This window comes from Odontesthes bonariensis, chromosome 3, assembly GCF_027942865.1.
Source record: "Odontesthes bonariensis isolate fOdoBon6 chromosome 3, fOdoBon6.hap1, whole genome shotgun sequence".
Taxonomy (NCBI): domain Eukaryota; kingdom Metazoa; phylum Chordata; class Actinopteri; order Atheriniformes; family Atherinopsidae; genus Odontesthes; species Odontesthes bonariensis.
The window spans coordinates 20,678,139-20,701,715 of NC_134508.1; the positions used below are offsets into that span (position 1 = coordinate 20,678,139).

Consider the following 23,577-nt stretch of genomic DNA (forward strand, 5'->3'; position numbering starts at 1 on the left):
TTGACTGATGATTTATTGTTGAAAAGCCTCTGACAGATGGAAAAAGCCTGTTGTTTATGACCTGCCGCCGTAACCTCTGACCTAAACTTGAGCAGAAATCAAACAAAAGACTGATGTACAAGCCTGGCTAAAAATATTCCAGTGCTTGAGTGCTAAATATTTGCACTTTAAATGCAGTGGTGTGTAAAGGACACAGGCTAGAAAGAGGTAATCTGAAACCTGTGTAACGCTGCCCTGCTCACTGTGAAGGGCCGCACGATTATCTCTCCTGCTCAGACCTACATGTTCTCACATGATCTACAGCAAGCTCGAGCGCCGTGGAGCATTTTTTTATTCTCTTAAACATATTTATATTCCTAACACATGTGAGTTTACTCAGTGTGTATGTAGGAGAAATGCATCTTTGCTCGTTTTGTGCATGTGTTACGTGAGAGAAGTCTAATACTCGGACACCTGTTTGGCCAACCGGCTGTTGTACTTGTGAGCCACAGTGTGCATCTGGTCGGCTGCAGCTCTACAGCACTTTCCACAGTAACCTGAGAGACTAGGAACTAAAGCATGATGGACATTCTTTAATAATGAAGGGATGCTCTGCTTACAGAGCACTACTTGGCTTACTCATGCTGTATTGGCTGCAGTTGTGAGGGAAATAAACACTTTTAATTGGGTCTTCTTTAGATATTTAGATATTAAGGATTATTATCACCATGTCTTTGTTATTGACATCTGTCTGAAGCTGGTGTGTAATGGCCATTGTCAATTTACAAAGTGAAAGAGGCAGATTGGTTAATGGTAGGTGCTAAGAGGCAGGTGTTTCTCCCTGCTGCTTCAGTTTTTCCCCACATGTTGTCATTATACCACTGCAATCCATTGCAGGCCACAGAGGACAGATTAGCCTGCCAGTGTTCAGCTCAGCTCTGCTGCAAGGCTGACGTCATACCATGCTGCATTAGCCATCGTCACCACTGCTGTACCACACTGGACACCTCTCCCTCTTTCTTCCACTCTCTTCTTGTTCTCCTCAGGCAACGCATGTTTCATTACCACCCCCCCGTCTGTAAAGCAACTTTCCATTTTCATTTTCCTTGTCAGTTTTTATGTCCCTGCTTCTCCTTACGTGAGGTTCCATAGTGCGTACCACCATCTCCTTCTCTCCTGTTCTCAAGCTTCAATCCACCCCCTCTTCCTGTCGTTGCTGCTTGTCCTCTGTATAGTAGATTTGGCTGCTCGACCAGCTCTATCTGCTTTCTGTGCCTTTGTCGCTTCATAGATAAAACATCAAAGCACACCCTGCTTAGGGAGGAAAAGGATTTTATGAACATTCACTTGCTCTCATTCTTTCCTTAAATCTCGTTTCTGCTTCTTCATTCATTTAAATCCTACTTTCCATGGCTCTGTCTGTAGCTTCTAACAGTCCGTTTCACACACTACACTGAACTAAATGCATATTTGATCATATTTATATATTATCAGCATTACCACTAAAAAGAAAATATAAAATACGAGAATCAATTACAATCTGAACATATTCTATTTGTTTTAAAAAGCTTGAGTGTAGGCTAAAACATTAATTTATATGCCTTGCATGATTTCATCATACCTTTTTTAGGTATTTTTCCAAGGTTTAGGTCTGCAAGGCGACTGAACTGAATGCAGCGCTGTCAAAATAGTACAGCTTACAAGGAACTGTCCCAGTATAAAGACACGCTCCATTCACCTGACAAGGAGCAAACATATTTCTACTCCTGTTTGATTTGTTCTTTTGTTCAAATTTGCACTGCACTTGTCTGCAAATCAAATAAGCAATTCAACTTTCCAACACCCGTAACCTAAAAAATGCTCAGGCGGGGGTCTTTGGATGCCTCTAAATGATGGAAATCAGAAAAAGGCTCTTTTATAGAGTGGAAAACTTTTTTAGCAGCTGTGGAAAATACTGTCAACAGTGAAATGATCCATGTCAAATCTGAGAAAATATCTGCAGCTCGTAGAAGACATTTTTACGGTAAAAAGTTTTACTGCTGAGTTTAGATATTTATTTAAAAAAAATACTCAATTCAATTAAATCCCTTTGATAGATGGTAAAATAGATAAGTACATTACCAATTTTAACAGAGGAACTTGTAATGTTAAACCTTTTCCATTTCAAATTCAAACTCTATCCACCTTTCTTTCTCCACTTTTCTGATGAAAAGAATTATGCTTGAATTGATTTTTATCATGACCAAAGACGTTAACACTGAGGGTCATAAGAACAGCGAAAGTGTGGAAGCTCAAGCAGAAAAGAAACACTGAGTTTCAGAAAGGAGACAGAAAAAGTCTGGATTGTAAGGAAAAGGTAGCCTGGCTGACGCGTCCACAATCTCAATGAAATCGAGCGCAAAGCAGCATGGGAATTCCCAGGCTAAGGAAAAGGTAGAAAACTGGATATTTCTCCTTTCCGAGTTCCCTGCTGTCGTTTGTGTTGATTCACAGGCCTTCGTCTCCTAACCTAATTGCAGGGCTGCGGGAGCAGCAGCCAGAGGGGTTGTGTTACATGGGCAGAGCTATATCTGCCTATCTGTCATCACCAATCAGGATGAGGGCTATATGGGTAACTATCATTGGCAGTTAATACCTCAGGCTTACAGAGGCATCCTGGACACGTCCCAGTCGTCCCTCTTCCTTAGAGCCCCCAACATGTACCTGTCACGCGCCTTATGTGGGTCCCTAAGCCATGTTATTGATACAATGAAATATATCCAACTCCAGAAGGTTTTTGCTTGTGTATACACAAGCACATAAAATCACATACTCAGTCTTGTGTTTCTGCTTTAAGGAGCTTACATGGACTATATCTGTGCACTAACGCCTCACTCTTTCCTTTGATTTCATTGATGCTGGCATGCACATATACAGTATATCTGGACTTGAAGGGCAACACAAGAGTATTTCCTAGAGGTACACTCATACTGGATAGTTCTGTGCCTCACGATTTACATCCAACGGCAATGTTGAATAACTGTGTACTGATCCCTGTGTGTAGTGAGGCAGAGAGTGAGGGGGTCATTGTGTGTAGTGTGACAGATTTCCATGGAGGAGAATAGAGTTATGCCAAAAACAGATTGTTTTAATTGTTTTCACATAATCTTTCTCAAACCTTAAAACTGGCTTTTAGTTTAGAGAACATTACCAAGTCTTAATACAGGAAATCTCTCCCTAACCAGAAATATATTGACTTGTGCTGTTGTTGCAAGGGGGTATTTTTGTGGACACATATTGGTGAGTACAGTTGCCTTTAGAACTAAGCTCCTCAGGTTTTCTTCAACTAATTCAATTTTAATTAAGTTAAATTCAATTCAATTCAGTTTTATTCATATAGCACCAAATCACAACAAATGTCATTTCAAGGCACTTCAAAAATACAGTCCAATTCAAGCCAACTAGAGTCCAATCCATTGTCATACAATCATAAGAAAATCAAATCAAATCAAATATATTATATTATATTATTTTCCAAATGAGTCCAATTCATACTGAGCCAATTCATACTTCAATTCATATACTGGCAGCTGGTTCCACAGAGAGGGTCCTGATAATGAAGAGTAATAAAATAACACAAACTGTGGAAACTCCCCCCAGCAAGAGTTCATAAAAATGTCTGACATCTTTTTCCTGAAAGTTGAACTGATTCTTTTAAGTCCACACTTATACACTTACTTCTTTTCTCTCAGTAGCTGACTGTCAACTGTCACTGGTAGACCCATTTTAGATAATCCCACCACTCGATAATCATCATCAACTCAGCAGGCCAGTATGGTAATTACACCAGTGGTGGAGGAAGACAAGAGTATTCCAGAGGCTAATCCTCCCTGACAGTTTCATCAGAGCATCATACAACCAGTCTGTGACACCAACTGAGGGACCCACAAGCAGAAGACAGGCTCAGCAAGTTACTTTAGAATATGTTTACATAGAGAAATGGTGGCAGGGCATGAGGTGGGGGAGCCAGGGAAAATATGGCAAGCTGTTCAGATTGAGTGGTGGGTGGAGCTGAGATACTGAGCTGGACTGGAGCAGGTAGAGGTTGTTGTCAACTTGAGGCACAAGAACAGTTCTATCAAAGATGGGGTTTCATCTACTAAACTCTGAGTTCACTATCTAAGAGTGAGGAACAATTAATAACCTACAAGTTTAACTACCAACTTGTGAGGGGTAGGTGAGAAGCCAAGAGCGATATACTGCAGTTGTTGGCAAGAGGATGGCATCAGGAGTCTGATTTGATTGCTGGAGAATGCCAACCCCAGACACACCTATACACACACACGAGAGAAACTCAGAATCATTACTCAATTTATACACACTCAATTCCTATCTTCAACTCCTTCCCTTGAATTTTAGTCCCTCCCACCAGATATGTGAGCAGAGCAGATGAGGACAGACATGAGGAGAGACAGTTGAGGTGACAGGGGATTAAGCAAAATGAGATGTCCTTGCTTCAAAGTCACCATTTTAAAGTGATGTCAATTAAATATGAAGAAATGCCAGAAAGACCTCTGAAAAGGATACACTGATGTATCCGTGTTAATAGCTCATCCAGCAACCCTCCTCACTCCTCAGGTCCTATCTCATCTGACTTCATTTGAAGAATTAAGACGTCTGTCCAAAAATTAGTCTGTGAATTATTTCCAGATCGCAGGCAAGAGGTCAAAGAGAGAAGATGAAGGGATTGAAATAAGACAGAGATGAGCCTAAGGACACAAAAAAAAACTTGCAAAACACAAGAGGAAGGGGAAGAAAATATTAATTTTTAAAGAAATGAGTGAGGTGTACAGCCAGAATCACGACACAGCAATTTTCTGGAATGCACTAAAAACATTAAGGCAACATAATGTATTTTACATTTCTAAGATGTGCATTTAATCCACAGTTTAGCTTAACATTCACATCGACTAATTTGTTTTTGCTGTAATCTGAGACATCCACACCTGGAGGCCACCCAACCCATCCACAATGTTGTAGTTTGAGTTTGAGTTTTGGTTTCATTTACTTGTTTTGCTTCCAGCCTTCAAGCCTATCAGTTTTATGCTTCAACTGTTTTCAATAAGCAGTCACTGATGCAAGTACATGAACCTGTTGTTGTTCACACACCACTTACAGTCAAACAGTCCAGCATTTCTTTGTGTTCATTCATTCCTTTTATCTTACTGTTGTCTGGTCCCACTTCTCATTTTGCTACCACCCTCTGTAAATCTTTGTGGTGTTTTAGAATTTATTTTTTTGCTCTCTGCCTGTTTTGGTTGCTCTGCTCTTGCCTACCTGTCTAAGACCTCATTGTTCTCCATAAAGTTTGGATTCTATAGTCTTTCGCTGATGGTCACTTATACCGTGATTGGAGATTTTGGGAGTTATACGGATCAGAATCCGATCCAGGAATTTCAGAGCACTTTTAAACGCCATGATTTAGGTCACAAGCATATTTGTCACATAGCTTCACAATTACTTCACTAAAAAATGAAGAATGAAAACAATGCAGAGAATGGGTCAAAACATTTGTGTTGTTTTTGAAAGAAGTAAGTAAAAATGACAGAAAAAAGAGAATGTTACTAATGCATGTATCAAAAGTAGGTCTTATGGAATCTGGGTGGCAGGGGAATATGGCTGCTAAGGAAAAAAATGGAACAAAGAAAACCAACATAGCAAACAAAACAATAGAAATAGAAATAAAATCAAACAGAATATTTCATGTAAACATGTGATGTTTCTTGTTATTTTGTCAGAGCCAGGCAGAGGCCCACTATAAGGGGAACCGCCATGCTCGAAGAGTGAAGGGTATCGAAACATCCAAGACGACACGTTCACAAGATGGAGACAAGCAGCACCCTCCCCCACCTGCTTCGCCCTCCCTTCCAGGCCTCATGCCTTCCAGCCCTAAGCCTGATCCTAATCATAATAAGCAGGGTGAGCATTACCTTTGAATTATGATGTCACACACACACAGAGGAATAAGCACTGTGTCACAAATTGGCACAGATGTACAGGTACAGCACTACTGTTATGACCGGACAGAATAAATACAAACTAAGCAGAAATCAGTGTCTGTTTCCTTTTGTCCTCGAAACTCCACAAACCTGCAAATTCGATCAAGAAAAAACAATTTGTGATTCTTTTATAGCAACCTGCATAACTGCATAACAAAGATTTAGCTCAAGTATAACATCAGAAAACAAAGAGTCCCTAAGCCTCATCAAGCTGACGTGTCATGTCACAGTGGGCCGGCCAGACCTGCTGGCAGGTCCAGATGGAGCCACACAGCAGTGTGTTTGACCTCAGAGAAACAGAGCTACAAGCACAGCACTAGTGCTTGGGGCATCACATTATTCTCAGACTTTTTTTTTTTATCATCATCCCAACTGGATGATTAATTGTCTGACCTATGGTTGGTTTTCTACAGGCAATTTTCTGACCAGAACACTTTGTACTGCTTACAGATGACACTCAATCCTGCCCCAACTTGAAAGAGCCACCTTTGACCTCTAACCGTCTCCCAACACCCACAATGAGCTCAACAGACACAGAGTGCCCCCTCTTGCCGTCTGTCAGCACGCCTTTGCCATCCTCTCCGTCCCCCTCTGCAGCCCTTGGTATCCCCTCTACAGATACAGCAGCGGCTGGTCTCCCTGACACTCCATCCCCAGCACCTAGCCCGTCTTCAGGAGAGTCCGAGGAAGAGAAAGCCAAGAAGCTTCTCTACTGCTCCCTGTGCAAAGTAGCTGTTAATTCCCTCTCACAGCTGGAGGCACATAACAAAGGTTAGTCCAACATACAGTAAATTTATTGGAGCATATGCACCAAATGGGGAGAATAAATCTCCACAATATACATTAGGTACATTATGCATTATAAATAAGCTTTAAATTTAATCAAATGGATGGAAATGCACTGAAATGTGACCAATCTGAAAAAAATCCTCACTTCTTCTGCATTTTGTGTAACTGCCACTTAGTGGCATGAATGTCTGGCTTTAAACCATGATTTAACTTGCTAAAAATCTCACCATTTACTCTAAATATCATCTCACTAAAGTAATCCAATTACGGGAAAACCTTTATATCTCTACATATGTTATATAACTTGTAGAGCTTCAGAGGTTTCTATCATGTCATATGATACTCATGAGGTTTCCATTTATAATGGAACTGCTAATGAACATCCTTGTCTTTTTTTACCACTTGAAGGACTTTTCGCCCGCATGGGCATAAAAGAAGAGTGTAAGAGCCAAGGCAGAACAATCTGCAGAGTCTCTTATTCCCATTCTGTTTCAGTTAGGCGTAATGAATGGGAGACAAGGACAGGTGATAGATGACACATTTCTTAGTTTTCCCTTGCAATCTTTACCTGCATTCAGTTATAAACGTTTGAGAATCAGCTGTATCTTTATTTCTTTATCTTTTGGACAAAATCTTTCAGGGCACTTTTGCGTATTCTGGATGGGGATGGCGAGGCCTTTTTTTCTCAGTTGTTAAAGCGGTTATTAGTGTGAAAAGAATTAACTGCTAAATTGAGAATAAAAGTAAATATTTTCCCTTTTTGGAGACAAAAGAGAAACAGAGAAAATAAGGAGGTCATAGAAGGTCAAATTAGTATCAACAGACAAATAACAAATATAACATAAAACATGGTCTCACTTACAGTCAAAGATAATTCTTATCTTTTTGTTTTAAGGTACCAAACACAAAACTATCCTGGAGGCCCGAAGTGGTCTGGGACCCATAAAAGCGTACCCACGCTTGGGTCTTAAACCCAGCCCTGAGCAGGGAGGAGAGCTGTCCTCTGACCCAAACACTCAGGAACGCACCTTCCACTGTGAGATATGCAATGTCAGAGTCAACTCTGAGCTGCAGCTTAAGCAGGTGAGAAATCCAAATACATTCCCGGAATAAATTATTTTACATCAAATGCTGTATTTTGAATTTTCCTTTTATGTTGTAGCATATATCGAGCAGAAGGCATCGGGATGGAGTTGCAGGGAAACCTAATCCTCTTCTCAGTCGGCACAAGAAGCGCACAGATTTTATGGTATGCCTATCTTTATCATTTTCTACATATTCCATACTCATAATCTCATCATTATGCAGTTTTGAAGTTATTTTGATCTTCCTTGTGTCTCTCAAAGGAACTTCCTAAATCTCTAGGGGCTGGACTTTTACCAAATCCTCTTGCTGTTGCTGCAGCAATGGCAGCAGTTGCATCCTCAAATCAGCTGGCACTACGTGCCCCTGGCCCCTCCTCCCACCCTCACCCCCATCACCACCTCCTACAGGGAACACCCCTCAGCCTGCTGAGACCCGCCCCAGGTCCCATCCGTACAACACATGGGCCAATCCTCTTTACTCCTTACTGATAGTGAGGGGACGAGGATGAATCAGGAAGAAGCACACTGTGATATGGAGACAACCATGTGCCACTGAGAGCCAAATTGGCTGGTCTGGCTGGAACTGTTGTTTCATTATGATGACATAAATAGTACTCTTCATGGTGTAGAGGTGTTTGTTTCCATCTTCTCCAGGTCACTCCGTCACTTAACTATCAGTCAGTGACCAGCATGTCTGTGCAGATAGTGTGAAGAGGAACCTATAACCAAGTTTCTATCAATCCCTCTCCGAGTGTGTTCCAAACTGCAACTAAATGTCCTCATTTATCACATGATGCGCTGCACTGGACGTAAGACCCTACCTCTCTTTTGTTTTTAATGTTCTCTTCAGTGATTCATCACCGATACAAAGCATCAATATTTCAAAACATGGAGTTAGATGTAGTAGTTGCCTCGAATGCTAGCCGGCATCGTACTGTAACTGTCATAGTAAAGTGGTTTGTACCACTGTAAAGTTCTGCTTTTGTGGTTAATGAAGAGAAAAGGTTCCCACAATTTGCATATCATTTCTGTAGTTTCTTGCAAGCATTTCCACCACATTTTCACAGCCAGTCCATACTTACCTCTGTGGGACATAAACAAGCAGTCAAAGGGGAAGAACAAATGCGTAGAGATGACACTAGATCTTAAAACTGAGGTAATGTGCACATGAACCACATTTATGGTTGTGAAGAAGTAACTGTTGGTGCACCATGCAGCTAATGGGTATATGTTCTTGTGAGCTGTGCACGATGCAATAAGGTCAGAAAAATACTAAACAGAAAACAACAGGGACACCCAAGCTGTTTCTATCATTACTGAATTATCACTTACAGCAACCATGTGGGCAAAAGTCCCACAAAGCACATAAGTGAATACCTGTGGTGAGTGGTCTGCATGTCAATATCTTCCATACATTTAAAATGATAACCTGACATTTTCTCATCTGCACTGCACTGCTGAAAGCTTTAAGTGTCTTCATGGAATAATGTCAACACGAGGAGCACAGCAGGACAATGGCTCATTCATTACTTTAGCTGCAGGTTACTGCAACATGTGCACACAAAATTTAACACATTTTTACACAAGTCCATATGAGGAAAGAAGAAACGGTGGTATGAAAGACACCAGCATTATGCTATCAAAGGACAAGAAAAGGACCATAAAAACACTGAAGAGTAGATGTATGCAAGGAAAGAAAAAAAAAAGATAAAACACACAATTTTTTTTAAGGTATATAGGATTGTGCTGGGACAAAAATCGTTCTGTTTGTCTGCTCTGCTATGTGTAGTCTGACCTTCCATCACTCAAATGTCCACAATGGCTTGTGAAACATGAGATGGAAGCATCAGGAATTGGGAAATGTAGCAATACTTTGAGCACTCCTGCTATCTTTTCTTGTCAACTGCAATAAAATGTCGATAAATGTATTAACTGTTACTTAGGAGATGTAATGAAACTTTACTGTAAATGTAGATTATTAAAAAATGAAAAGTAGTTCATAATGGGGCTTCCTAATTGTTGAATTTAAACAAAGTCATACATAATATCATTAAACTGAATTTATGGTTGTAAGAATTGTTCATTTGTGATTTTTTTTTAATGAACATTTCCAAACACAATGATATATGAAAATAAATCATTAATTCCCTTTGGTGTAGAAGTAATTAAGTAATTAAGAGGATGTGAGCTCAGAAGTCATTAGATATGTAATTCGGTGACAAATAGCTAACAAACCTATATACCAAAGCAAATCCACATTTGCAGGCATTTGCAGGGTGGCATAAACCAACATTGTGAGAATTTGGGTGAACGAGAGTTAGAATTGTTTCTGTCTAGCAACCTAAAAGATGATTCACATAAAACAACATGCTAAGAGAAGTCCAACAGTCAGAGGAAAAGATAACCACAGAGAATCACACCAACATGAATAAACGTGGCAGTCGTCAACTTCAAGGTGAGAAACTGAACAGCTTTTTTATTGTAATAACATTAGAAAGGACTCAACAATGACTCCGTTTATTTAATCTTCTGTGCAACTATGTAGTTAAAAGGTAAATGACCTGTACTTGTAAATCAGTTTTTAACACTCAAAGCACTTTTACATTACATGCCACATTCACCTATTCACTCTAACAGCATGTCTTAGACACAGTGCTTTCTTATACGCACTCACACACATTCATACACCAATGGACATATCCATCCATCCATCCATTTTCTATACCACTGAATCCGTCGGTCGGGTCGCGGGGGGGCTGGAGCCTATCCCAGCAGTCAATGGGCGAGAGGCAGGGTACACCCTGGACAGACTGCCAGTCCATCACAGGGCCACACAGAGACAAACGAGACAAACAACCACACACACTCACACTCACTCCTAAGGCCAATTTTTTTAGAGACACCAATTAACTTAACATGCATGTTTTTGGACAGTGGGAGGAAGCTGGAGTACCCGGAGAGAACCCACGCATACACGGGGAGCAATGGACATATCGTTAGGCAATTTATGGTTTGGTGTCTTTTTTTCTCTTTATTACAGTTCTTGCCGACAGTGTGTGCTAGTGGCATCATTTAGAGCTTCTTTGGCTAAGAGGGACAGGCCAGACACGACTGTATCTTTTTTTTGTTATCTTATAACTTATACTCCTAAATTAGCAGATTATGATGATTAGGCTGTTTCCACCAATTATTTCTCATTTTTGTTGAGTGCAGGTAAAATGTAAAATTCTGGAACTCAAACAATAATTGTATGAGAATTTGTTTTGTTTCCTTTGGTGTTGTTTTTACAGGGTCTGTGGTCAATAGCTTTGCTGATCATCAGCCTTTACCCTATAGCTGATACTGAGAAAATCTAATCTGGCAGGAAACCCCTTGCCTCCTGAAGGCACTTTGTTAATCTTTATCTCATATATGTCGGTTGACAGAATGCTGATCAATCAGACAAACCAAACGGAGGATGACCTCTTCTCCTGCTACAGTCCCTCAGTCGTAGGCTACGGGTACTTTGCCGTGCTGTGGGGATGTGCAGTAACCATCACTGGTACGGTGGGGAACTTGATGACCATTCCAGCCATAGCTGATCTCCTCTCCTGCACCATACTGCAGCCCATCTCTGTTGATTCCTATCTACACCTCAGATGGCGCAGCAGGCAGCTCTGGTGCAGCATCTCCGGCATGCTCCTCTTCCTCTCCAACTCTGTTTCCATTATCACTCTCTGCCTGGTTGCAGTGAGCAGATATCTCCTGGTTGCAAAAAGAGCGTTGTTTGATCGGGTATTTTCTAACCATGGACTTATTCTGCTCCTGGTCTCAGCATGGACACTGGGCCTGGCCAGCTTTGGCCCACTGTGGCCTGTATATGTGTTTGTGCCTCAGGTGTGCACATGCAGCTTCCACCGTACCAGGGGTCGTCCCTACAGCACCATCCTGCTAACTCTCCGCTTTTTTGGTGGTCTGGGCTGTGTTGGAACGTTCTACCTGCTCATCTACAGACGTATTCAAATTGCATCACAAGCTCTGCTCTGTTACAGGTTCAGCCGGCTCTCATCCAGGAGGAAACCTGCTTCTCCAACTCAAGGGTCAAGAAAAATTGAAGAAGAGAGCTCTGTGGTGAAGACAAGCAGCTTTGAGACATGCAGCCAGTTTGTAGAACTGGACCAAAATAGAGAGGAGATCACCATCGGAAACTACCCAGAGATCTGCCACTGATGCAAATTCATTACTGATCAAGCCTTCTTCAACCACACCTGCTCCTACAAATGCAGCATAATTGTCCAATTCCACATTCTCATATGATGATAAGGAATTCAAACATGTGACATTTATGTGTTTTTATTGTTTTTTTGGGCTGCTTTGTCCCTTTTCTGATGCTTAACATATTCGATAAACACAACCGCGCCCCACAGATCTTGCACATGTTCTGTGCCAACCTCACCTGGCTCAACAGCTGCATCAACCCTGTGCTCTATGCGGTCATGAACAGGCAGTTTCGACAGGCCTACCATGTGCTGCTCACCAGTGCTGCTGCACCCCTCATACCTCTGGACCCGGTGCCAGTTCTCTGAAATTGTACAAGTCCCTTAAGCCTGTTTCATACTACAAGATTTTTGCTTGTGTGGCGAGGGGCAGTAGGGGAGAATGATCACTGGTTTGACAACAGCACCTTGGGAATTGAACCCAACCCAGGGGCAGAACAGGATGTGAGGTAGAGGAAAGATGGTTGCCAAAGCAGGGCTTCATACTAGCTGGTTTTCATTAGGGCCAGGGGCAGGCCAGGGCTACATTCAAGAGCCCCACTACACTTGATTTTAAAGTCTCAGAAAAATGGCCCAAATCTGAGGATGATCAGCAGCTCAGTGCTCATAAATTGCTGTGTGAACATTTTAATACCTGTTTTGTGACTCATACTAGTCTCTTACTGAACATCTAGAGTGATATTCAGTAGTCTGATTATCTAGTCAGATTATCTGAGGCATTTGCTGGGGAAGGAACTGGTGACTGAGTTGTCAGCTTGGAGCTACAGCCAATGAGAGCCAGAGGAATCAGGGGTCCCAACAGGGCAAAACCTGGAAAAGGAACATAATGAACAAACATACAGCAAACTTAATGGGGAGCATCGTGAAGAAACAACTATTTTGATTTTTAATTAAACTTAAACACTCGTGTGTTTGATGTTTCCGGCACCCTGTATTGATGACAGACTCGGGAGAAGCGGTGGAGAGAAATGACCACTTTCTCAACAGCTATTTGTAGTGTGTGGAGAATAACACTGATGACACGACAGACTTGTCAGCATGACAGCTGAAACTGATTGATATTGATTAGTCAGATGAGTTGGGAGTTAAAGGGATAGTTCGCCTCTTTTGACTTGAAGCTGTATGACATCCCATATTAGCAATATCATTTATGAACATTGACTTACCCCCCGCTGCGTCCTGTGAGCCGAGTTCCAGCTGAGTTTTGGCGTTGACGAAGGTAGTCCGGCTAGTTTGCTAGGGTCCCGAAATTAAAGCGTTTTGCTTCTCAAAACAATATGTGTTCAAAAGAGTAATACATTTGCATCACAAAATCGTCCCTCCAGAAAAAGTCAGACCTCACAATCGCCTGGCGCTATTTTTGCCTCCCTTCATATCAATGCGTTCAGCCACCTGCCGATAGCCGCACCTGTTACGGTGTTTACTGCTCGGTCTGCACTTCGCTCTGCACAGTCCGTAGTGATACGAAGGTAGAGAGAAATAGCGCCAAGCGATTGTGAGGTCTGACTTTTCTGGATAACGATTTTGTGATGCAAATGTATTACTCTTTTGAACGCATATTGTTTTGAGAAGCAAAACGCTTTATTTTCGGGACTGCCTTCGTCAACGCCAAAACGAGGCTGGAACTCAAAAGAGGCAAACTATCCCTTTAAATGTGGACAAAAATCTTTTAGTGTTTCAATGTGTGGTGGAATGTTTACAATTCAGTTGCCTGATAACACTGAAAATCTTGTCAAATTAATTCAGCATTATTCAGAGTGAAAGAGTGGGTTGTCTTGTTAGAGCCCACCTCCCTGACCACGTTCCCTTGCCAGTGTCCCATCATTGTTACATCGTTGGTTTTGTTCGTAACGGTGAGGACAGGCAGAGATGGTCTCGGTGGCTCTATTAAAACTGAAAGCGCTGCTGTAGCAGGATAATCAAAACTAAAGAAAAAAGCAGTTACCAAACTAACCAAAAGAAGAAAGAAAAGACAGGCTGACGGAGCAACAAACAAATACGCTGACCAACTGACTGCAAATTCTGACAGGGTTCCACAGGGAAAAGACACCAATGGACTGGCAAGGAGCAAAGGAAAATCAGGAGGATATATACTGATGAATAAGTTACAAATAAATGTCAGGTGAGGCAATCAGCAACGGAAACCAGGTGTGACACAGGAAGCTGTAAAGCTGACAGAACTGAACAAACAAACGGGATCTACCAAAATAAAACAGGAAATAATAAAGTCTGCTTGCTCCAAACTGCAAGTCAGGGACTTAAATTCACAAACATGCATGTTTGGTTAGACAGGGTGCCATGACAAAGAAAACTAGAATAAGAAATAGGAAGCTCTCACCAATAATAAACATCATTACGCTGCGCTGCTTTATCCTCTCAACACAACATTGTCCTCATAACAAATGGATATTTGTTGTTGCAGTCTGAGATATTACAAATTGAATCTCTGAAGTAATTGTTATATTGTATCTTCTTTTGGATATTTTGTTAAATTATCATTTGCCTTGATTGCTATACTATAAATATTACGATTATTTAGGTTTTGATTGATAAAACCGTTTGAAACATGTTTTTAAAAATAAACAGTCCTACAGGTTTCAGTTTCTTATAATTACCTGTTGCCTGATATACGAAAAAGATCAAGACCATCAGTAATGTGTGAGGCTGGTGGTATGCTGCCACAAAACTCCTGCTGTTTGATCTGCAGTCACATACATGTCACTAACAAAAAGTGAGATACTCAAAGCTGTGGTGCGCAGGATTTCAAATGCTTGTGCTGCCACACTGTGGTGAGAGTTTATGTAAGAAGACGTTAGTTGTGTCACAGAAGCCAGAACCCATCATGTAACTCTATGTCAGAAACAGTTACCCATACTAATACCATGGATCCAGATGTAAAAACAGTTATTAACAACAAAGTTCACAGTGCTCGTAGCTGCAGCTGTGTACTTCAGCTCTGTTTTTGAAGCGAAATGCAATAAGTCACTAATAATTTCAGTCTTCCTCTGTATTTGCTATTAATCTACTTTCAGTATTGCTCTGCACGTCAAGGCTTCATACTTGGGTTCTACAGAATGATCTATATTTAGGTCTCTGTGACAGAAACAGGAAGTCAGCACTCAGTAGCAAAAAAAACTGCAAAACTTTCACAGTCAAAGCTTTGCCACTACAGCTCCACTGTATGCAGTCGGTGATGTTTACTCTTATTGCGTGAGGTAGATATTGTGAATAAGAAAACTATTTATGTAAAAATGAGGGAAAATTCACTCTTCGTTTTTTGTTAGTTTCTTCTGTTGAACTTTTTCTTAATGACTTTTTTGGATATGCTCAGACTGACACACATATGTTCCTCATTTTTCTCATTTCCTCAGCTGAATACAGCAGTTTCAGTGGCTACCACAGCACAGTATTACAATACTGTACGATTAAACGCATCACCATTGCTCCATTTGTATTACATGCTTATCTTTATTAACATATCGTGCACACAACCCTATACCACCAGCACTGAAATACAAGACCTAATCTTGACAAACAAGGATTAATTAGGACCTAATGCTATATAATACAAATACACTTGATAAAAATAAAAAATAAATGAATAAACACAGTTTTAGTTGAAGTTGAAATAATTACCATACAGATACTATTAACAAATTATGTTCAATCAATTCTCCTCTGAATTACTGAAGTGAAACCTGATGACATTCTCATTTCTCTTGGAGTGTGTAGAGAGGTAAATGAACACATGAAGCAGTGGGAGTAGAGTTTGAAGTCGTGTTTGGCCCATCCTTCAGGCTCTGTGTGACAACACATTTTAGAAGAAAATAACGGTTACCACATTGAGAAAAGGAAAAAAAAACTGTCAACAATGGATGACCAAGCCAGAAGAGACGGATGCTGTTGTTTTGAATGGGACACGAATTGTTCCTTTTTCTGCACCTCTGGGGTTGTGGTTGCGAATATGCACTCAACTTCCCGAAGCTTTCTTCATTCATCATCAGTACGAAGATAGACACAAGCTCACCCCGACGCCAGAAGGTGAAAATTCGATGACTACTTTAACTCTTATTTACCTCTGGAATTGAAGTGGTGTTCATAAATGAGGTGTTTTTATGTTTTATCTTCAAGCAATTAAATTCTTGCCTTGATGAAACTATTCTTATCATTGTGAAGTTCAAGCCCTTAAGTTTCACTTCATTATCGAAGGAGATGAAAGAGTTACAGTGATTCACTCAGTCTGCTTCATTTGGAAGTTGCTGCTGATAGAATCAGAAGTCAACGGAGAGAAAGTTTTGAAGTACATGAAGTCTGTGTTTCAAATCTAAATTAAGTAATTTTAGTGTAATGTGCCTTTGTGGCCATTCATCTGACCTTTTGCCCCATGTTTTAAAGTCCCTGTACTCTGGTTTTGTTAGCTAAATCCTCAAATTCAAATCAGAGAGAGAGAACACTATGATTTCAACATTGTCCTTATTTTTTTAGCAAACATTTATGTAACTGTCAGGATTCCTTCATTTACTGTAGAAAAACAGCCATGTTTTAACTTTTAATATACCTTAAAAAAGGTGGCACATAAATGTTAGGAGAGTCAAAAGTTCAATTTTTTTCCCTAAAATTTAATAGATTCAAGGATTAAAGCATCAAAAATGAGAAATATTCAAGTAAAGTATGAGTAACTCAAAGTAACAGATGTCCTCACTTGCCCCAAATGTTACTTTTTAAGGAGTTTTTCTCAAATCCGAATCCAAATTGTCAAAGCTTTTATTTCATTTAACAAAAGATCTGGGATTATATGGTTTTTTTTTTCATCATGTACATTCTTCAATATCTTTGGCTTTCTGTGTTACATTGAAATATTTAAAACCTGAATGCATTAGTGGATTTTCTATGTCTTCTGTTCCCTTCTTAGTGGCTATAAATGATCCTGTCTTCTAGTTACAATGTAAACTTGTGTATCTTCCAAATTTCATACCAAGATTTACAGATTCCATAATACCAAGCTGTAGCGATATTGGGCATTTATATGTATCAAATATAAGGATTTATAAGACGTTCTCACAGTCTCAATAAACCTTAAACCTCGAATGTAGGGAACCACCTTCGAATGAAGGAAAACCACAAAATCTTAAGATCCTGGTATGTTAAATTAATGTTTCAATTAATAATCAGTCTCATATCTCGCTACTTTCGTGAAAGTTCTCGTTTGGTTGGACAGACATTACGTAAAGAAAGCATACGACACAATCTGTGATTATAACATATATATAGATATATGAACTATTTATTAAAATGATATGATCAAAGACATGAACCTTAAACAAACAGGAGATGCATTGAATATGGGTGATTATATACGACACTTTGTGAATGGAAAATAAAATTATGGGAATGGAGGGATACTGGATTTATTCAAATAGTTTAGGTTGGCTTACTATTTGAAGCTAAAGACTGACATCTTGGATTAGTTTATCATTCTAATAAATCTCGAAACATCCATCAAACCCACTTTAAGTTGAAAAAACAGGTTCCTTGTGGCTGACTTCAGCGGACTTCTCAGCAGCTGCCTGGACGGGAACGCTGGTGTCGACTTCACTGTGAAGGATGATTAAACTCATCTGAGTGTCAGAGTTGGTCCGTTGCTGCTTTCTCTGATGAAGTGAACTTAAGTTCACAGAAGATTAATAAAAGGTTGCTTGGAGTTGGCTTTCTTGGTAGGAAAAACTGTGATGGCGTGCAACAGCGGAGGTTAGAACGTGCAACGTAAAAAGGACGTGGATGATGAAAAAAAAATTGCGTTCAAGTATTTAAAACATTACAACAATACATGCCCAGTAATATTGTTGTAATGTTTTAAATACTTGAACGCAGTTTTTCTAGAGAAGATAATTGTTTTGTATATGGGAGTATCGTCCATTGACTCTTTTGGGCTTTCACATGCGCGAGCATACCAACAACCGGTAAGTGACATGCTGTTTATAAAGTTGTTTTGTAACGTCCCCATGCCAGTAATATGAGAACCATGCATATGGTTTTGATGGTAAGGCTTGTGACTTTATTGTCGGATGGTTTATAAAGTGGTGTGACGTTTCTGCAGTGTGCAAGTTGTTGTTTTACGTGGAAGATTTAGCACTTGCCCATTGGCCACCACGTATTTGGCTAGCATGACAGGCTGCGCAAACAGCACAATCGCCGCACAGGGAGCGCCGATTTGCACCTCTCTGTGTCCTACTATCAGTATTTGACAACCTCTAGCAATGGGATTGCGCTTCAAATGCCCCGGAGTTCCCCTTTAAAGTGTCAACTTCGATTTATTGGTCCAGATAAGAGGTAAGCCTCCCACTCCTAAAAGAAGGGTTCTTTGTTAATTTGAGCTTATTCCAATTTATGGCAAGTGTCTTTTGCTTGTTCCACTCCCCAAAAGCTTTCAAAGGGCCGAAGGTCGTTGTAACTTAGGCAGTTTTCTGTCTCTCTCTCCTTTGTGAAAAAAATGAAGATCTGGTTTTAATCCAGATACATCCCCCATAGGAATGTTGGTATCTTCAGAGGCTGCAAGGCCTCTTAATCCAACACGGCACTGTGACTGCTACAAAGCCAACAAATAGCAAGACAAGGACCTGCCCTTCGTGTGTGTCTGCACAGTCTAAAATTCCCCCAGAGCCTGTGTCTACTTTTACCACCTGGTTATATGTATGCTAAATGCAAATATAAAAGAGGCTCCTGGGAGAGATAGTTGGTTGGCTCAGTTTTACATAAAAGGTCGATGCCCTAATTGGGTTCTTGAAATTTTGTTATCGACAAAGCAAGTTTATAGTCCACTAATAAAGGTTGGCACAGTGTTTCAAAACAACAGACACATATATATATATTTTATTATGTGTGTTTGGTAACGTTTGAATAAAGCTCAGAAATCACTAAAAATAGCCAGATATGTTGAGTTTGAAGAAAACATCTGTCACATTAAGTGTATCAACTCGTATGATACTGATGATTCTCTTCAATGGTCCATTCATGGAGAACTTAAACCTAAAACAAATTAGTTTCAGTTTCAGAAGGTAAAGATTACTTTAAAACTTCAGCTGAAATTCGAAATTCATTTGTGATCATCTTTAATCAATTGGATATAGAAAGTTGGTGTATGGAATTTTAAAGAGGTGCATAAACCCAAATTACGTCAACGATCTTTAAACCCTTTATGTGCCTGAGCTCTGTCTCTTACTCACATACATCGGTTGGTAACTCCAAACACAATACTTATCTTTTTTATAAATAATTACATTTATTTTTCTCCCTGGATTTCTATGCTTGTGCTACTACTCAGAGGATGTCAGAGGCATTATAAGAATGTTCTGTTTGATCGAGAGTACTTATGGAACAATTTGATACAATATGTCATTCTGAATCTACTGATAATAAAATTTTATTTATTTGGTACATGCAGTGGCTCCCTATAAAATCAGTATCATAAAGATGTCAGATAGCTTAGCTGTGTCGTATAACAACACTGCACTGCCTTACACTGTTCAGTGGCTCCTAATATGAAAATATGGATCGACAATGTCCACTTCATAAGCTGCATTTTAGCTTAAAAATTGCTCCTTTTTTCTTATCAAAATTACATGTGTAACTGTCTGCAAGTTTTACAGAAAGAATGGTTTATTTTCAACCTCCTGTGACAGAAACAGGAAGTCTACAAATCTGTCTTTGGTGTTAAAGCTTTAATGTGTTTATCACTAATGAATTACAGTACAGATGTCCCACCGAGCGCGACCCTGAGTTGGATTAAGCAGGTATAGAAAATGGATGGATGGATAATAAAAGTATTTGTAACTTCTGTCAGCTCTCTGATGTTTTCATGACAACTCCTTGGATATACCTATAAGGACAAGTTTAGATTCGTCATCTTTTCTTATTTCAACCGTTTGAATATGACCATATTGAACATGAAAGAGATACAAACTGAACTGAAACAGACATTTCAGGTTCATAATGATGTTGGTTCCACAACACAGCAGTATAATACTTAATGACTGTCTTTTTTGCAGAAGCAGTAATTATTTGATCATTCTGCTTATTCACAAACCAGGGAATTGATTCACATTCTGAAATGTAAATACAAACTAAATCCAATGAGTTCCAAAATGTCAAATGCTTCTTTGTAAATAGTAGAAAGACAATATATCAAACATTAAAACTGAGAATCTTTATTATCCTTATATAAGATAAAAAATACATCAGCAACGTAGAGAGCATCCCAGAGAGGCTGATTCTTACAGATGTTAAGATGGGGGAGGGGACAGGTTCCCTTCACTGTGAAAGACTGCATGCAGCTTAACAATAACAGACAACATTGTGTTGTGGAATTAACAGCATGGACTCTTAGAGACAAATGTCAGTTAATACAGTTCATTGCTGCAGCAGCAAATACAAGGTGAAAATCTTTCAGAAAATAAGTTTTTGATATTTATGTCAGTTTGTGACTGTGAAAGTGTGTGAAAGTATGAGTAATACCTACCTATGCTTTGTTTAACTTCCTGTGTCCTGTTTCGTTCCCCTCAGCCCCTTGTGTCTCTGTCTGCTGAAATACTCTGTCCAGCGAGGATTTTAAAACATTTTCCTTCCACACCTCAGCAATTGGTCGCTTTTTCAAAAAAAAAAAAAAAAAAAGATATGGATGGAGATGATTTTTAAGTTATTTGCATGGCTTTGTTTTTAAAACTGCTGCATAATTACAGCATCACTTGTTGTCTCTGTTGATGTGTTATCACACCTCATATCTAGCCAACTCAAATCTGTGTGTATTTACATCGCATGATTTTGATGTAAAGTGTGTAGTTAATTTTGTTGTGTAAAACTTCTATAAAGTTGTATCATAGTGACAAATAGACTAGATTGTATTTCACTATGAGCATATTATGTGTTTTCTTGTTTTGTGAAAAAATTGATGATGCTTTGTTGGAATAATGCAACATTTCTCTTCCTAAATTTCGACCTGAAACGGGAAATCCCTGCCTTGTGTCATTTCATCAAGGATGGGGTATTAAAGAGGATGTGCACAGATGGTAAATTGAGCAGGAAGAGAAACAGTCAGAGCTAGATGAAAGACCCAGAGACACACCAACTGTTAAGAAGACAGCCAGAACGCAATTAAGGTGAGAATTTTTAAGACTTTTTGTTTTAAAACAGTGACTGCCATTAATATCAAATAAAGTTTTATACATAAATTACTGTTAATTTATTGTTAACCATTTGAGGTTTTTTATACTACATTTCCCTGTGTCAAAATAATCCTAGCCTCATTAATACTCACTATTTGAGAGTCAATGTAAGAAGTGAAGGATAAGCTTTCAGTTCAGTTTAAAGTTAGATCAGTTATACCATCTAGCTTTGATAACATTAGGACATTTATTTAATGTTTAATACTGAGCCACAGCAGTTTTAAGTGTAAACATATTAATGTTACCATGAAACTGTATGAATATCTATTTATGAAAACGTAAACAAACATAACTATGAATAAAGTTGAAGCTTGAAAAGTCTTAGTCAGTGAGTACAAATTGAAGTGGTAAACTATTTAGTCCACCTGTAAGTTCCCCCACTTAACCGGAGGTTCTGTTGACAATGCAGAGTCAACTTTCCATGAGCACATTCCAAAGAAGCTAACCTGTGTTTGATTTGACAGAATGCTGATCAATCAGACAAACCAAACGGAGGATGACCTCTTCTCCTGCTACAGTCCCTCAGTCGTAGGCTACCGGTACTTTGCCGTGCTGTGGGGATGTGCAGTAACCATCACTGGTACGGTGGGGAACTTGATGACCATTCTAGCCTTCGCTTTGGACCCACGTCTGAGGACACGCTTCAACGTGCTCATTGTCAACCTGGCCGTAGCTGATCTCCTCTACTGCACCATACTGCAGCCCATCTCTGTTGATTCCTATCTACACCTCAGATGGCGCAGCGGGCAGCTCTGGTGCAGCATCTTCGGCCTGCTCCTCTTCCTCTCCAACTCTGTTTCCATTATCACTCTCTGCCTGGTTGCAGTGAGCAGATATCTCCTGGTTGCAAAAAGAGCGTTGTTTGATCGGGTATTTTCTAACTATGGACTTATTCTGCTCCTGGTCTCAGCATGGACACTGGGCCTGGCCAGCTTTGGCCCACTGTGGCCTGTGTATGTGTTTGTGCCTCAGGTGTGCACATGCAGCTTCCACCGTACCAGGGGTCGTCCCTACAGCACCATCCTGCTTTTCTTCTACTTTTTCGTGGGTCTGGGCTGTGTTGGAGCATTCTACCTGCTCATCTACAGACGAGTCAAAATTGCATCGCAAGCTCTGCTCCGTTACAGGTTCAGCCGACGCTCATCCAGGAAAAAACCTGCTCCTTCAGCTCAAGGGACAGATGACAGTGGAGTAGAGAGTGAGGTAAAGACAAGCAGCCATGAGTTAAGTAGCCAGGTAGAACAGGCCCAAAACAGAGACGAGATCACAGATCAGAAGTCTGTCCTGTCTACCCAGAGTTTAGCGACAGCCTTAAATTCACCAACTCCCCACAAGTCCACCACTGATGCCATCCATGCACCTTCTTCTATCCCTACTGCTCCCGCTACCCACACTGCAACTTCAGGAGATGACATTGAATTCAAGCGTGTGACACGCATGTGTTTTACTGTTTTTCTGTGTTTTGTATGCTGCTTTGTCCCTTTTCTGATGCTTAACATATTCGATAAACACAACCGCGCCCCACAGATCTTGCACATGTTCTGTGCCAACCTCACCTGGCTCAACAGCTGCATCAACCCTGTGCTCTATGCGGTCATGAACAGGCAGTTTCGAAAGGCCTACCATGTGCTGCTCACCAGAGCTGCTGCACCCCTCACATACCTCTGGACCCGGTGCCAGGCTCTGAAATCCTGATTTCCCAGTATTTAAATTTGCTTCATTATTCATATTTCTTATAGCTATTCTTATTCAGTGACTTTCCACTTTGAATATACTTTTTGAGTAATTAATCAAATTTATTTTACATCACATTACATAGTATTTCATCTGTCCTTTCCCTGTGATGCTTTTTTATTCCACTTTATGAGCTGTTTTATGGCTGCTTACATTTGAATTATATTTATTTTGTATCCGTAAAAGTGCCTATTGTGTTTATGTTACATAATAAATCGTATTTTCAAATAAGTATTCAATGGATGCACTCAGATTTTGTAGCAACAACCAGCAAGTGTTACTTGCATCACATTGAAAACCACCAATGTTATGCAACCATTGTAGGATATTCATGTCTAACACAACACGTTTTACATAATTCAGGAACTTATGACTCATCCTTGTTTCTCAACTTTGTATTACCTCATCTGCATGACCAATGATACAAAGATTGAAGTGATATGAACATAAGTGTCAATATGGTTTGCTTGAGTTGTGT

General features: G+C 40.0%; 2 protein-coding genes and 1 pseudogene across 3 annotated transcripts in view; all 3 read left to right on the forward strand.

Annotated features, from left to right (window-relative positions):
- LOC142377794 (zinc finger protein 385A-like) overlaps positions 1 to 9,924 on the forward strand; it is a 33,296-nt gene extending 23,372 nt beyond the window's left edge. For both annotated transcript variants that reach the window (XM_075462112.1, XM_075462113.1), the window contains exons 4-8: positions 5,757 to 5,937; positions 6,468 to 6,788; positions 7,702 to 7,889; positions 7,969 to 8,055; positions 8,153 to 9,924. In XM_075462112.1, coding sequence (XP_075318227.1) covers positions 5,757 to 5,937; positions 6,468 to 6,788; positions 7,702 to 7,889; positions 7,969 to 8,055; positions 8,153 to 8,380 — 1,005 coding nt within the window. In that variant the 3' untranslated portion in view covers positions 8,381 to 9,924. The remainder of the gene's footprint in view (positions 1 to 5,756; positions 5,938 to 6,467; positions 6,789 to 7,701; positions 7,890 to 7,968; positions 8,056 to 8,152) is intronic.
- Positions 9,925 to 11,317: 1,393 nt separating this feature from the next.
- On the forward strand, positions 11,318 to 12,456 carry LOC142376577 (G-protein coupled receptor 84-like; annotated as a pseudogene).
- Positions 12,457 to 21,233: 8,777 nt separating this feature from the next.
- Positions 21,234 to 23,227, forward strand: LOC142377795 (G-protein coupled receptor 84-like). Its single transcript, XM_075462114.1, has 2 exons — positions 21,234 to 21,299; positions 21,830 to 23,227. The coding sequence occupies exon 2, from the start codon at positions 21,831 to 21,833 to the stop codon at positions 23,058 to 23,060; it is 1,230 nt and encodes a 409-aa protein (XP_075318229.1). The 5' UTR covers positions 21,234 to 21,299; position 21,830; the 3' UTR covers positions 23,061 to 23,227.
- Positions 23,228 to 23,577: the final 350 nt, after the last annotated feature.

What these genes read in the sequence shown, in the direction of transcription:
- LOC142377795 (XM_075462114.1), top strand. Translation starts at nt 21,831, where the DNA reads ATGCTGATCAATCAGACAAACCAAACGGAGGATGACCTCTTCTCCTGC.